Source organism: Peromyscus leucopus, chromosome 4 (genome assembly GCF_004664715.2).
Source record: "Peromyscus leucopus breed LL Stock chromosome 4, UCI_PerLeu_2.1, whole genome shotgun sequence".
Classification (NCBI taxonomy): Eukaryota; Metazoa; Chordata; class Mammalia; order Rodentia; family Cricetidae; genus Peromyscus; species Peromyscus leucopus.
The window spans coordinates 30,873,420-30,887,917 of NC_051066.1; the positions used below are offsets into that span (position 1 = coordinate 30,873,420).

At 41.4% G+C, this 14,498-nt stretch overlaps 2 protein-coding genes across 15 annotated transcripts in view; one reads left to right on the forward strand and one right to left on the reverse strand.

The window, feature by feature from the left end:
- Prpf40a (pre-mRNA processing factor 40 homolog A) overlaps nucleotides 1–5,031 on the reverse strand; it is a 49,508-nt gene extending 44,477 nt beyond the window's left edge. For 3 of the 13 annotated variants that reach the window (XM_028876141.2, XM_028876061.2, XM_028875988.2), the window contains exons 1-2: nucleotides 4,642–4,867; nucleotides 3,321–3,452 (exon numbers count right to left, since the gene is read on the reverse strand). In XM_028876141.2, the coding sequence (XP_028731974.1) occupies nucleotides 3,321–3,452; nucleotides 4,642–4,851 (342 nt within the window). In that variant the 5' untranslated portion in view covers nucleotides 4,852–4,867. Of the gene's footprint in view, nucleotides 1–1,808; nucleotides 1,889–3,320; nucleotides 3,453–4,641 lie in introns of those variants that run through there. The other 10 variants (XM_028876660.2, XM_028876579.2, XM_028876719.2 and 7 more) reach the window with 6 other exon arrangements.
- Nucleotides 5,032–5,869: 838 nt separating this feature from the next.
- Arl6ip6 (ADP ribosylation factor like GTPase 6 interacting protein 6) overlaps nucleotides 5,870–14,498 on the forward strand; it is a 34,529-nt gene continuing 25,900 nt past the window's right edge. The window contains exons 1-2 of one of the 2 annotated variants that reach the window (XM_028875166.2): nucleotides 5,870–6,335; nucleotides 7,570–7,623. In XM_028875166.2, the coding sequence (XP_028730999.1) occupies nucleotides 5,936–6,335; nucleotides 7,570–7,623 (454 nt within the window). In that variant the 5' untranslated portion in view covers nucleotides 5,870–5,935. The remainder of the gene's footprint in view (nucleotides 6,336–7,569; nucleotides 7,624–14,498) is intronic. The other variant, XM_028875236.2, reaches the window with a different exon arrangement.

Below are 14,498 nucleotides of genomic sequence, written 5' to 3' on the forward strand. Positions count from 1 at the left end.
AAAGCACATACAAAAGAAAAAAAGAAATAAAACAAGAAAACACTTTAAAGAGAAAACATGTTTTATTCTGAATGGGTATGGAGGAAGACAGCCTTATACATGATCATATTTTGACAGAAATTTCTGCTGCAAAGTATTTAGTATTATTCCTAAGCAGAAAAAAATTTCAGTAAATACTTAAAAAAAAAAAAAGAGAGAGAGAAAGAGACCCCTCCAAAATCTTACATACTATTTAAGTTCATTTATTAGTAAGGTCCCTTCCAGCAGTGCAATTTTCTAATTCTGTAATTAACTGACAAGTATGCCTTTCCCAAAAAGTTGGTGCATCAGGAGGTAATTTCATCTACGTGATAGGTAACTGAGATGAATTTGAAAGATAATTATGATTAAGTTATATTTGCTATTTCTAGGTATTTACTAATAGACTCAGCCTGAATTGGAGAAAATAGCATTCTAGCTTATCTTATAAATGAAGAGGAGAAAGCACTGAATATATCACTTCTTGAAGTGACTAGATGCATTTCAATTTTGCAAACCCTGTTTTACCTTAGATCACTATTGTCTAGTCTGCATATTGTTTTAGAAACAAACTTTACAATTTCTTGTCATATTCAGTAACATTTCAAAGACCACAATCATTCAGTAAACACAGACTGCTGCTTATTTTAGTCTTCAGCTGGTCTAAGCAAGACAACTTAGACGTGCTCAATACAGCAGATAACTGACAGAAGACTGACCTGTTCAGGACCTTGGTACATATCAAAATCCAGATGGCAAGTCTCTTTCATAAAAAAATGCCGTAATATATGCACTTAACCTATGGACATCTTGTATAATTTAAATCATCTCTAGATTACTTATAACACCTAATACGATATACATGCTCTATACATAGGTAACTACATAGTTGTTTCATGTGGGAATACGACAAGGCAAAGTCTGTGTTCTGGAAAAACGTAATTTATTTTTCATGCGCTATAGTTAGTTGAAACAGTGGATGAGGAACCCTGAAGTTATAAAGAGTCAACTATTTTTGAAGATTATATAGCCTTCAGTCCCAAACTCTATAAAGTTTTTAGTAAACTTTTAAAAAGATGGATGGCAAAACCATATATTCACCGCCATCAATGATACAGGCACCCTACTTCTCAATTATCTTCATTATAATTATTATTCATTAATAATTTTGAGCATATATAAACAGAAGAAATGATGTAGGAAAATGATCAGTTCATCTTTAAGAGAAAGTTCACAGAGCTTTAAGAAAGAGTCCTAGAATCCTTGAGGATTCAGTATATCATGCTTTCCCAGCTTCATAATGCTGAAAAAAGGTTAACTAACTTGACTAAAAGTAAGGACCCGTATTTGTTAGGTAAAAACGGGGGTACTATAAAATGGTCTAATTTTGAGAAAACAATGCCTATTCTCTTGAGACTTTCAGGGCTAGTACCCTATTCATTCATTATCCTCACCGGGACCAGCTGAGGGAGAAAGAATTCTAAACATTTAAATAGTCAGGTGTACTTTATGACGCATAAACATTGGACTAGAAAAAAAGTAGTAGAAAACCATGAAGCAAAATTCAGAATATCTGAAGTATACTGAGTAGCAAGTAAACTTACTAGGAAGGCAGTCACTGGCACAGCTAAAGAGAAGGGGCCATAAAGCAAACTGTGACCAGCTTATGCCAATTACTTCAAAAATAAAATCTGCATTGTACTGAAAATGACTAGCTGGCATCTCAGGTTTGCTAGTGCAACAGCACCATTACAGCAAGGGTAAGCAGGTCAACCCCTTGCAAAACTTACCTTGATTGGCCCAATGGAAACAGAAGGCCCCAGAAAAGAGAGAAGCATCTGGCAGTAGCAAATTGTTTTATTTTATCTTTCTGTGGAAAGAAACTAATTTTAAATAAGAACCAGAGCATTTAAAGAATAAATATTTTTTAAAAGCTCATTATCTAGTTAAGAGCAGCTCTACCAAGAAAACAAGAAGGGCTCTGTGCTGCTTAGAGATGGAAAGGTACAGAAGAAGGATCAGAGTTGTCTCTGCATCTCCTAGGGAGCTTAAAGTACTGTTATTCTAGAGTAACAGAGCAAAAGAATCTTTTATATAAGGAACTCCTGCAGGCAGAATCTTTTCAGTCTGGTGCCTTTGAATAAAAAGTTTTTACAAAATTAAGGGCTATATTCCAAATATAAAAGAAAACCACTTGACATTGAGCCACTCTACTTTTAAGGTAAAATAAAAAGAGAAACACAACAGGTTCCTGTTTCCACTGCAATTTCACCAATAACTTTAGTCTTCATTGCTTAAACCATTATTATCAAAGTCAACAGCACTCATTAGCAAAAGAAAATATACAACTGGCTTTCCAAAATATTTTGCTAACTGAAAATTTTCCCGACTTATCAAGACATTCAAATGAATAACCCAGCCTGCCCAAGGATCTGTGTATTATAGAACCTTCCATAGGACACAACTGTTCATGAAACTGAAGCTCTGGCCTTTCTGGAACACTTCTAACATGGAAAGAGAAATTCTGTCTACCAGTGTCACTGAGTCAGCTAAAATCTTTTGATCCAAATCACTCCCACAAAATGTCCACTTACAATTTGTGCTAGGGATGCAAGGGGCAACTCAAGTAGGAGTGCTGAAGCAATAATCGTTTTAAAAATTAAGTAGAAAATGAGCTATCTATTTGTCACTGTACAGGGAAGAATTAGTAGTAGAGCAGAGAATCCCTTCACACCCAACAAGAAGATATTCCAAGAATAAAATCCATTCTAAATGAAAATCCCAAGTAATTGCTATTTTTCTGATGCTACGCATTTATACAGTTCACCAAAATTATTTTATATATATATTTACTCCTAGACCATTAAGTATCAACATGCCTGGAAAAAGTCATTAAGTCAAAGAGCCTAGATGTATAATGTCACTTTAAAGATTTTGTTTTTGTTTTTCAAGACAGGGTTTCTCTGTGTCACCTTGGCTGTCCTGGAACTCACTCTGTAGACCAGGCTGGCCTTCAACACAGAGATCACCTGCCTCTGCCTCCCCAGTGCTGGGATCAAAGGCGTGTGCTGCCACGTCCAGCTTAAAGATTCTTAAATCTTAATTTTGTTGAGGAAGTCAGTAAATTTTTTTTTACTACATTCAAAATTTGGTTACAGTCATGATCAATATTTGTCTTGTTTAAAAATATGTGGATATAAACTAATCGTTAAACAGCCGAAAGTACAGCACTGACCTACATTTTAAAGTTTTGACACAGTAAAGCAAAAATAAACAAAACAAAGTAAAAAGCATATTCTTACTTGTCCCATTGGAGGCCCTCCCATAGGGGGCATCATCTGCGGCATCATTCCATGAGGTACAGGAGGCATGTTTGCTCTCTGGCCCATAGGGTGCATTCCCATTGGTGCGTAATGCATGCCAGGATGCCCCATCTGAAAAGTAATGAAAAATGTAAAGTGAGCAAGACACAGTAAATGTTTCTCAAAAATGTGACTTAAAAAAAAATCAATTGACCTGTAAGGCACAATATTAAGTCAAACTGTGATTATATTATTAGATTAGCATATACTAATATTAATCTTTTTTTTTTCTTTTTTGAGTTTTCAAGACAGGGTTTCTCTGTGCAGTTTTCGTGCCTGTCCTGGTTCTCGCTCTGTAGACCAGGCTGGCCTCGAACTCACAGAGATCTGCCTGGCTCTGCCTCCCGGGTGCTGGAATTAAAGGCTTGCGCCACCGCCAGGCACTAATATTAATCTTAAAATACACTATAGTGGTTGTTTTAAGGAGCCTGAAAATTAACAAAACAGGGAAAAGTTAAATCCATTATCAGATTACAGCCCCCTCCCCACCCAATGATTTAATCAACTGCTAAATGACTGCCTAGACTTGGTGGCTATGTATTGAATTCCAACTTAAAAATTGTTACGGTGAACACAACTTTGTCCCCTTTATACATATAACCAGCTTCTATTAGCTAAAATTACATTCATTTGGATGAGGTTTTGTCATAAAACAGAATGTGGGTACAGAAGAGTACTTCATTTAGAAATAAATACACTAGTTCCTAAGTCAAATATTTTAATATAGGTAAAATATCAAACAAAGACTGTCATTCTGTCCCAGAAACGAAATGCAAATAACCCGTTTAGCGAACTTAATATATTACATACACATACATATTCATTCATACACACATACATACATACATGTCCATTGTTCCTGGCCTGAAACTAAGTATCCGCTGCCAATTCTCCCGACAGAACCCCCCACCCCTGCAAACCCCCACCACGGCTCCCGGAGCAAACCAACTATGGCAGCTTCTCTCTGAAGTCCTACAGACTTAAGGCTCCCCGCTATCACACAGGCCTGGGGCTCTCAGCAGCACAGCCCGCCCGGGTCCCAGCACCTTCCTACGGTGCCTGTCTAGGCCCAGACCACTGGAACGTCCAAGGTCCCACATCCGTCTTTGTGCATTCCCGCCCTCCATTCCTCTCTCCCTTGGGACGGAGCCCACCATCTGGAGCTCTTCCTGGTACACTCTTCTCCGTTTGGAGAAAGCTTCCTGTTTCTCTGACTCGGTTTTTCATTGTGCCGCTTTCCCCTACCCAGCCGATCCCTTACCGAGGGCCGTCTCCTCAGGAAGCCGTCAGCAGAGACCCAAGAACTGGAGCACAGGTTTGAGCCGGACAATCTCCGCTCCCCGTCCCCGGGACCCCGCGAGGGAGGTTGGCTCTCCATTTCACTCACCATGAGGCCTCCACGCTCGGCTCCAGTCCCCGGCCTCATCGTCGGGCTCAGACTGCTCCGTCGGCGGCCACTGCCGCTACACATACCAACAAGAAGCGATCTGAGTGGCTGGCGCCCGCTGGGGCCAAAGGGTAAAGGCTGCCCTGAGCTCCGGGGCGGGATCAGCGGGGCCAATAAACTGACGGGCTTCCCCGCTGTCCAATCAGAGCGCGCGACCGACACGCAGCTCTGCGGCGATTGGCCCCCGGCCTCCGCCTCGCTCGGCGTCGCCTGCATGGAGGGGGGGGGGAGGGAGGGGGAGGACGGAGGAAGTTTCTGCGTCGAGTGCTCAGCCGGGACAACTCCACCAACTTCCCCTACACGGCCGGGGCCCCCGCTTCCCGGCCTGGAACCACCTCACCCCGCTGGGGGGTGGGGCAGTGGCGTCCGGCCACCTCCGCCGCCACCCCTCCCGCCCTAGTTACATTCACCCCACAAACCTGAGGCCACCCAGGGTGGGGTGGGGGCGGGGTAAGCGGTTTCCCCCCCCAGCGTTTTATCGGCCCAGTGCGCGCGCGCGCGCGCGCGGGGAGGAATGGAGGAATTGGGAGTGGGGGGGCGTGTGGGGTGTGTGTGAAGGGGGTGGGGGTGGGGAGGAGGGTCGGGCTGTGCGCGCGCCCGACGCTGAGCGAGCGCGCGCGCGCCCGGGCCGGCGGGCGGGCGGGGAGGCAGGGAGGCGGGGAGCGGTAGAGGCGGAGATCACACGCCGGAGGGAGACAGCGATTGGCCGTTAGGAAGCGGCCGGAGCGGAGCGGGGGAGCTGCTGCTATGGGCGGGACGGGGGGGGGCGGGGACGGCCCACCGGACCTGGGAGGGCCGAGTGAGCCCCGCTGAGTGTGAGTGCGTGTGTCCGTGTGTGTGCGTGTGCGCGCGCGCGTGTGTTCAGGGGCCCCGGGCGCGCGCCCCCACGGCGCGTCCGGACGAGGCGCCCGCAGTGGTCGGTTGGTCTCCACTCGCGCCCCCCCCCCACGGCTCCGCGCGCGTTGGTTGGGCCCGCCGGCAGCCGCCGCTGATTGGCTGTTGGGCCCGCCGGCAGCCGTCGCTGATTGGCTGTTGCCGGGGCGCGGAGGGGGGGGCGTGGCGGCGGCGGACGCTCGACCTCCGCGGGTCTCCCCCGTCTTTTCCCGCCATGTCGTTTGTAGCGAGTGCCCGGTCCGCGGCCGCGCGACGGCGCCGCCGGGTCACCCCGGGCTCCGGGGCTCGGCCTGGGTATTCCGACTTCACTCAGGGGGACGGCTGGGGGGAGGGCGAGGTCGACGAGGACGAGGGCTGCGACCAGGTGGCCCGCGACCTGCGGGCAGAGTTCTCAGCCGGGGCGTCGTCGGAGCCCCGGAGGGCCCCGCTTCTCCCGCCCGTCGGGGACGGGTCGCCCGTCCTGCCCGATAAGCGCAACGGCATCTTCCCGGCCACTGCGGCCGCCAGAGCCCAGGCTCGGCGCTGGCCCGTCCAGGTCCTCTCCATCCTGTGTTCGCTGCTCTTCGCCGGCCTCCTTGCTTTCCTCCTCGCCATCGCCTACCTGATCGTTAAAGGTACTGACCGAAGCCCCAGGCCCTTGTAAGTCTGTCCGGAGGAAAGCCGAGCCCGTGCACCACTCGCCCCCATTCACGGTTGCCGCCCCGAAGCTTTCCCTCGAAACTGTACCTTTCCTTAGTCGTCCCCCTTTTGTCTTCTCTCCCCAGATGGAGGGCCCTGCCCCATAATGAGAACCGTTTAGAAAGGATCTGACTAAATGCACACTCTGAAGGAATGTAAAGGCATGGAACACTTGAGTTGAGACGTTAGCACGGCTGTTTTATCACAGAGTCCCTACTTTTCAAAGGTTCATGAAAAAGTTCATGTGACAATGGGCTGTGTAGATCTGCTAAGGCTGGTTCACAAATGAACAGAGAGAAATTGGAGGACAAAGATTTCTTTCCCGCATCCCAACTTTCTACTTTTTATTGGCAAAACAGCTTTTCTGTTCTGTGTTTGTAATGAGGTAGAGTTACTGCCGGACAGAGTCTGTTCTTCTGCTGGGTCAGAAATTGATGTACTGGCCAAAGAGGAATGCCCTAAAGACATTCTTCAGCTCTTCTCCATTCGGATTTGTTACATGGTTTAGTGTTCATTATAGTGGACAGACATGGTGTTGACTTGCCAATTTATTGAGAAATAGAAACCTCAAAACCGAGTATCGTGTATTAAAAGGATTCAACACTTTGTCACTCCACTATTACCTTTACTAATGAAAACTAAATCAGAAGCAGTTAGCCCTTGAACAGGTTACCATTGTTTGATTTTGGTTGGGAAGATAGATTACTTCTTCACAATATACTATTGGCTGTTAACTGTGGCCTTAAAAGTTTGACTGCCATTGCTTCAAATCTGTCACACTCTTGACCATTTTTTTTTTAACTTCAATCCTGATAGTTTTGTCGTGCACACAGTTTATTTTTCTTTTGTTATATAAAGTTGTATGCCCATAAGTAGAAGTTCATCACAGAGGACATTGGTGTTTTGGACACTGGAGCAAGGAACTGAAATCAAAACGATGCTCTTAAATTTCTTTTGTACAAACTTTGTTCAGCACAACCCAGGGGATAAACACTATTCTCATATTTATGACTCTTGTAAAAGTATTTGCGTGCCGAAGGTAACATAGGTCGTAAATCAGAAGTTGAACCCAGCTCTGACTCCAGGGTACTTTTGGCAGTTGAACAGTTTGGATATTCATGCTGTGAAGAAATACTACTTTTCTACCTAAACCTCTCTTTGTGTTTACAGAATTGCATACAGAAAACTTGAAAAATGAAGATGATGTAGATACTGGGCTGTTAGGTATGAACTGATTTTTTTTTTTTTCATCCAATCACTTTTGCTTTTCTAAATTATATTTAAGTTATACAGGTTTTGGGACAGAATATTTTATATATACCATGTGTAGTTGATTCATTAGCATTTTTCATATATATGGTTGTGGTAAATGTTATTAGACTTCCTTTTTAGATAGATATTTAGCTATTTTCCATAATTTTATAATGGGTCACTAATGTATGTTTACAGAATTCAACATAACTGCATTACTTGGGTCCAGCAAATACTTAAGTCATTTCTAATTATGTTTTGGAAAAGGCTTCCTATACTCCTTCAGGAATTTAGAACTTAACTTGCTCACAAATGTTGCCAACATAAATAGTATATGCAACAGACTTCAGAAGAATTTAATGTTCACATGTTTTTATACAAAACAGTTTCTCTTGAGATAAATTGTTTAAAGTAATTATTTGCCATTAATGTCCAGGTGAGTTTCTAGAGTCCAAAATGTCATACATTATGTAGTTTATTGCTTTCTAATGAAGACCGTTATTGATGGTATCTGTCTCTCTCACAGATGACTTTGAGTTTAGAACTTTACCTATTTGATGCATTTTATTTTTAAAATTCAGGACTGCGGAAAACAACTTTTTATAGCAGAAACATCAATGCCAAGATAGAAACCTCTAGGAACCTCTCTGATCAAAAAGAGTAAATACAGTCAGTGTCAATACATTTATTCAATCAGATTCATGGGAATTAATTTTAAAGTAAGCATAGTTTGGCTTATAGAAAGTATTTCTAGCCGGGCGGTGGTGGCGCACGCCTTTAATCCCAGCACTTGAGAGGCAGAGCCAGGCAGATCTCTGTGAGTTCGAGGCCAGCCTGGACTACCAAGCGAGTTCCAGGAAAAGGCGCAAAGCTACACAGAGAAACCCTGTCTCGGGGCGGGGGGGGTGGGGGGGGGGAGAAAAGAAAAGAAAGTATATCTATTATAGCTTGTGGACAGTAGTTTTTTTCCAACAGAAAAACATTCTTTAAACAATGTTTCAGTAGTAGCATTTTGCTTAGCATGCAAATATTCTGATCTCTAGCACCACCAAACTAAGTAAATAGCCGTTTCAGAGAGTTCTTGATAGAATTTAGGTGATTGTGGTAATGCTTGTCTGTGTATACACACACACACACACACACACACACACAGCTTAAATTCTTGTGGTTGAGGGTCAGAGAACAGAACCACCACTATATTATATTAAAGATAAGTTTTGGTAGCACACGCCTTTAATCCTAGCATTCCAGAGGCAGAGATCCGCTGGATCTCTGTGAGTTCAAAGCCACACTGGAAACAGCCAGGCATGGTGACACATCCCTTTAATCCCAGGAAGTGATGGCAGGAAGCAGAAAGGTATATAAGGTGTAAGGACCAGGAATTAGAGCCTTTTTTTAAGCTTTTAGGCTTTTGAGCAACAGTTCAGCTGAGATCCATTCAGATGAGGACTCAGAGGTTTCCAGTTTGAGGAAATAGGATCGGCTGAGAGAGAGGTTAGCTGTGGCTTGTTCTGCTTATCTGATCTTTCAGCGTTCACCCCAATACCTGGCTCCAGGTTTGTTTTTATTTAATAAGACCTTTTAAGATTCATGCTACAAATTCTCATCTGTTGGAGAATAAATGCACAGCAAGTTCTGCAGAATGCTTTGAACTGACAGGCCTCTGAGTAAACTTTTCCTTGACAAGGAAATGTCTAGGGAATTATATCCTTACCCTTTTTATAATTGATATAAAAGTTTGAAATGAAGACATGAAGAAGCAGGATAAATTTTGAATAAACTTGTTGAAATTTTCAACTAAGTTAAAGTGTCCTGTTTTAGTTAGATTTTCTATTGCTGTGAAGAGACACCACTACCATGGCAACCCTTCTATAGAAAAACATTTAATTGGGCTTGGCTTACTGTTCAGAGGTTTAGTCCATTATCACGGTGGGAAGCATGGCAGCATGCAGGTAGACATGGTGTGGAGAGGTAGCTGAGAGTTCTACATCTGGATCAGCAGGCAGGAGGAAGAGAATGAGGCACTGGGACTGGCTTCTGGCTCGAGCATCTAAGACCTCAAAACCCATCCCCAGTGTCACACCTACCCCAACCAGGACACCTCCCAATAGTGCCACTCCCTATGAGCCTGTGGGGACCATTTCTTTCAAACCACCACATGTACCCCTTTTATGTGAGAATGATTTCATCATTTTGCATTATTTACTAGGTAATTTTGTTTATTACTAGTAGATCTGTTAAATTAATATTTCAACAAAACATTTAAAGTATCACAGAACTGCTTCAATATTTTGATAGTAGGTTGATTTTTTTTTTCTCTAGAAAAGAAGTAATTTGAGCCCAATAAGTACTCTACCATGAAAAGAATTCTCTTTCTATAGACATAAAAATTTGGAATACTGCAAATATTTTTCAATCTTAGTCTAGGGTTGGGATAAAACGCAGTATGTTAAGAATGTAGCAACATTAGCAGCATTTCTCTTTTTGACATGGATAAGAATCATTCAACTTACTTTTGTGTGTGTGTGTGTGTGTGTGTGTGTGTGTGTGTGTGCGCGCACGCTTTTGGATTATGATTCAGCCCAAGGTTGAGTCCAAGGATATTTAGCTTTTATGAATCATTCTTGTGTAGGTACTCAAAGGACCATGGGTTGAAAACTACTTTTAAATGCTTGAACTAATTGTTGTTGTGTGTCTCCTCCTCCCCACATACACACTTTTCTTTCTAAACTCATTTTTCTGAAAATATATTCAAGGGTGATTAAACCTTGGAAGTAGGGGCAGGAACAGTGCAGTGGTTAAAAAAGCACTTGCTACTCTTACAGAGGACACCAGTTCTGTTCCGAGCACCCATAAGGTGACTCACAGTCATCCCTTACTCTAGTTCCAAGGGATGTGGCCTGACCTCTGTGGGCCCCAGGCACACAAATGATACATATACACACATGCTGGCAAAACACTCGTACATGTAAAATAAAATGTAAAGGGACATGGGTGGTCTAGAGAAATGGCACAATAGTTAGGAACACTTACTGCTCTTGCAGAGGAACCAGACTCAGTTCCCAGCACCCACATCATAGTGGTTCACAATGATCCATAACTCAGTTCCAGGGCATCCGCTACTCTCTTCCTGATCCCCAAAGACACTAGGCATGCCCATGGTGCATAACCATATTCAGACAAATACTCAAAACAATAATGTAAAGTAGATATGAAAAAAATTCTGAAAGGTAACTTGTAACAGATTAATAAGCAGTGTAAGCCCTAATACCTGTTAGGAAATCTTACTTTTAAAGTTGCTGAGGTTCTAAAGTTGCTTTAGTTATCTTTGTTTCCCTGAAAAAAATCCTTCATGGGAAGCCTGTATACGGTATTTGTTTTTGTTATTGTCATTGTATTTATGTTTTGTTTTTTAAAGAAAAAGTTTGTTAGGGCACAGTAGAAGAGCATGTGGGGGAGTTTTGGGGTTTTGTTTGGTTTGGTTTTTGAGACAGAGTTTCTCTGTGTAGCCCTAGCTGTACTGGAACACTCTCTGTAGACCAGGCTGGCTTCAAACTCACAGAGATCCGCCTGCCTCTGCCTCCCAAGTGCAGGGATTAAAGGCAGGCATTTGGGAGAGTTAGTTGATGTGGTTGACTATTATCATAGCATTAGGCTTTAATACAGCACAACTTTATTACATAGGTCATTAGACAGGGTGATTGATACTAGCTCTGGATGGTATTGATCACACTGCAGAATTTACAGATGTTGGGCTCTCCTTTGAAAATTCTCCCGCAAATCATCCTTACTTTGAACTAGCTTTTCAAGGAAGGTTAATTAAATTACTGATTTAATACCACATTCCACTCATTCCTCTTTTAAGATTGTTCACAGGCCAGGTTGATTGTGTTAAAACACATACAACATTGTGTTCTCTAATTTTGCATGTTGGCTTTGTATCTGTTGTAGTTTTCCAAGTTTTCTCACATTTGACAGGTTAGTCCTGTTTCCAACATTGCAATATTTCTGGCGGTCTTTACTATTTCCCAGCATGTAGCATGATAACCTTTCATTTTATGCAAACCTGGAAAATACTTAGGGAAGTACATGGAATTGCCTTTAGCAGGAAACACTTAATCTAAAACCTGTAGGGCTAGTATATGCCTGTCATAGTTATACCATACAAAAATTATATTATGAGACTTCATAGGCAGCGTTTGGTGACTTAAGCTTCTGGATTGGGTCTGTTATGTTTCTTGTACTCAGCTGCCTGGGAAGCTAAACATGATGGTTTGCTTAAGCTCAGGAGCTTGAGGCCAGCCTATGCAACATAGGAAGACTCCTAGAACAGAATAAAATCAACTGACCAGTACAGATACATACATATACAGTGTCGAAACTCGATTTTGTATGTCTGTATGTGCGTGTGTGTACCACGCCCACCATTCCTTAACATTTGTTATTTAACGTTAAGTTCCTTATGTGGCCAAGACCAGATTTTATTTACTTTTCAGAAACAAGTTTTCAGACAGTAGCTACATAGCAATATCAAGGCCAACCTGGTCTGTAAGACCCTTTCTCAAAAAATAGCTATAAGAGAAAAAAAAAAACGCACAAATTCAATTGATTTGAAATTGCATGTTTTACAGTTTGTATTTTTAAGTTTACATCAACATTCATACTATGAATATACCAAAAATATTAATTTATTTAAACCACTTATGTCCATCAATATGTTAGTTCCAAAAAAATGTATAATGAGACTGTTTCCTCTGATAGATTGAAGAAGTAGGTGCCGAGAACATAGAGTGAACAGAATTAGCCATTAGTTGTTTGAAGCTGAGTGATAAATACATATGAGTTCATACTTTTCTCTTAACTTTTTAATACAAAAAGTTTATAGAAATGCAGACAGTTGTTAACATATTTATTTGAAAAGTAACCATACCTTGAAACTAAGGTATTTTGGAAAATGCACTAACCAGAAAGATTTGAGTAGGAAATCTGTACTGCCCCTGTCGGTGCATTAGTTGAAAACATTGAGTCCAGTAAGTTTCAGTTGATGGAGAAGATGAAGTTTCCTCATATCAACTAAAAAATTGAGCTAAAGAGAAGTTAGATGTGTGTTCTTAGTTCAAGGTCTGTACCTTTGATAGCAGTACACACTGAAAATCTGTAATAGATATCTGTATAATGTGCTGAGTCCAGAATGTTATTTGCAACATTTTTTGTAATAGTGAAAAGGCTGAAAAATATGTGGTAAGACTGTTAACAGTGTGTACTGATAAGAAAGGCCTTCGACTAAGACTGCTCCATGAAAAAAGCAAAGTCAGAATCTTACTTCTGGGCAGTACACTGAGAAAAGAATTTCAGATGAGTACTTTGTGTGTTACGTTCTCATTATCTGCTAGCTTTTACAAGATGCAGGCAAGCTCCGAGTTGCTCGCTGTAGGGATGGCATAAGTCACTTTGGGAAAGAAGACTTAACTTCATTTTTATGTGCTTTCAGTTTTTCATCTTAAGTAAATATTGAGTTAAATGAGTTTATAAATAGTATTAAAATGTTACCTGAGCTTTCATTTTGGAGCTATCCTGACAAAATTGTTGTTATGGCTTTTTTGCTTATTTATAGATTTATAGTTTCATAATTTTCAGAACCAGAGGCACTATTAGACTACAATTGCAGTGTAGCCTTAGCCTTATCGATGTGACATGACTTCCTAGTCATGCAGCTGTTTATTACTTCAGAATGAATATAAAAATAACTTAAATGTCCAAGATGAAATTGTACAATATCAGGATGGATATCTCAAGAATACTTTTTGCTTGTGTGAATAGCAACTCTGTTTCTTTATGAAAAAAAAATTCACTTATTTAAATAGTAGCTAGAGAAAAATGAGATGGCTACTCACAAGAATAGTTTTAGTAAATTTGATGGGTGTGCTCTGAAAGTTCTGAGATAGAAAAGTCTGGTTGATTTAAGTAGCAAGATACTGAAATAGTTTTAAGTGATATTTCCTTCTTTACCTTTATAAGGTATCTTGAAGTTTCATCATTTCATAGCAGTCTATAATCTTGATTTTTCTTGATTAACATTTATTTTAGAAATTTTATATAAATTATACTAATCTTGGAGTAAACTTTCTTATGTTTACCTCTTTTTGGAGATACTCATTTAAGTAACAGATAACACTTACTTGCCAATACAGACATTGCTAAATTGGAGTTCATAAAGTTTGTAATTTCTGCCATGTTCTTACTAGGTAACAAGAAGGTTGAATTTCAGCCTTTACTATGATTCTTGGTCCCAAGTTGGGCTAAGACCTAGAGCCTTGAGTTTTGAAATTGAGGTGCATTCTGACGACATTTGCTGAAGTGAGTTACTACTGAAATCTTCCATTCTATTTTGGATGTCCTTTTTGATGTAGCACTTAAACCATAGGACCATTGCTATTTCTGTACCCACTTAGAGGTATCTGCAGAATGATTTTTGGGCCAACTGCCAAGATGTACAAAACCACATTCCTGTCCGGTGTACAGCTTTTTCTGGATGGCTGTGACAGGAAGCCCAACAGCACTCTTCTGTCAGTGCAAGGTTCAGTGCAAGCACAAACACATTTACTCAAGGTAGAATATCTTTCTATGGTTTTCTGTTCCACATAAACAGCTCATCTGTATTCCAAACAGTTTATTCGTTTTTTGGTTTTGTTTTGTTTTTTTTTCTCTTCAAGAAATTTTAAGTTTACCTTTTTGTCCCTGATTAAATATGTATACTAGCTTTGTAATGTTACAACATACAAGCCAGAAATAAGGTATGTCTCCTTTCCCTTGCATGTACTTCTTTTTTTTTTTTTTTTTTTTTTTTT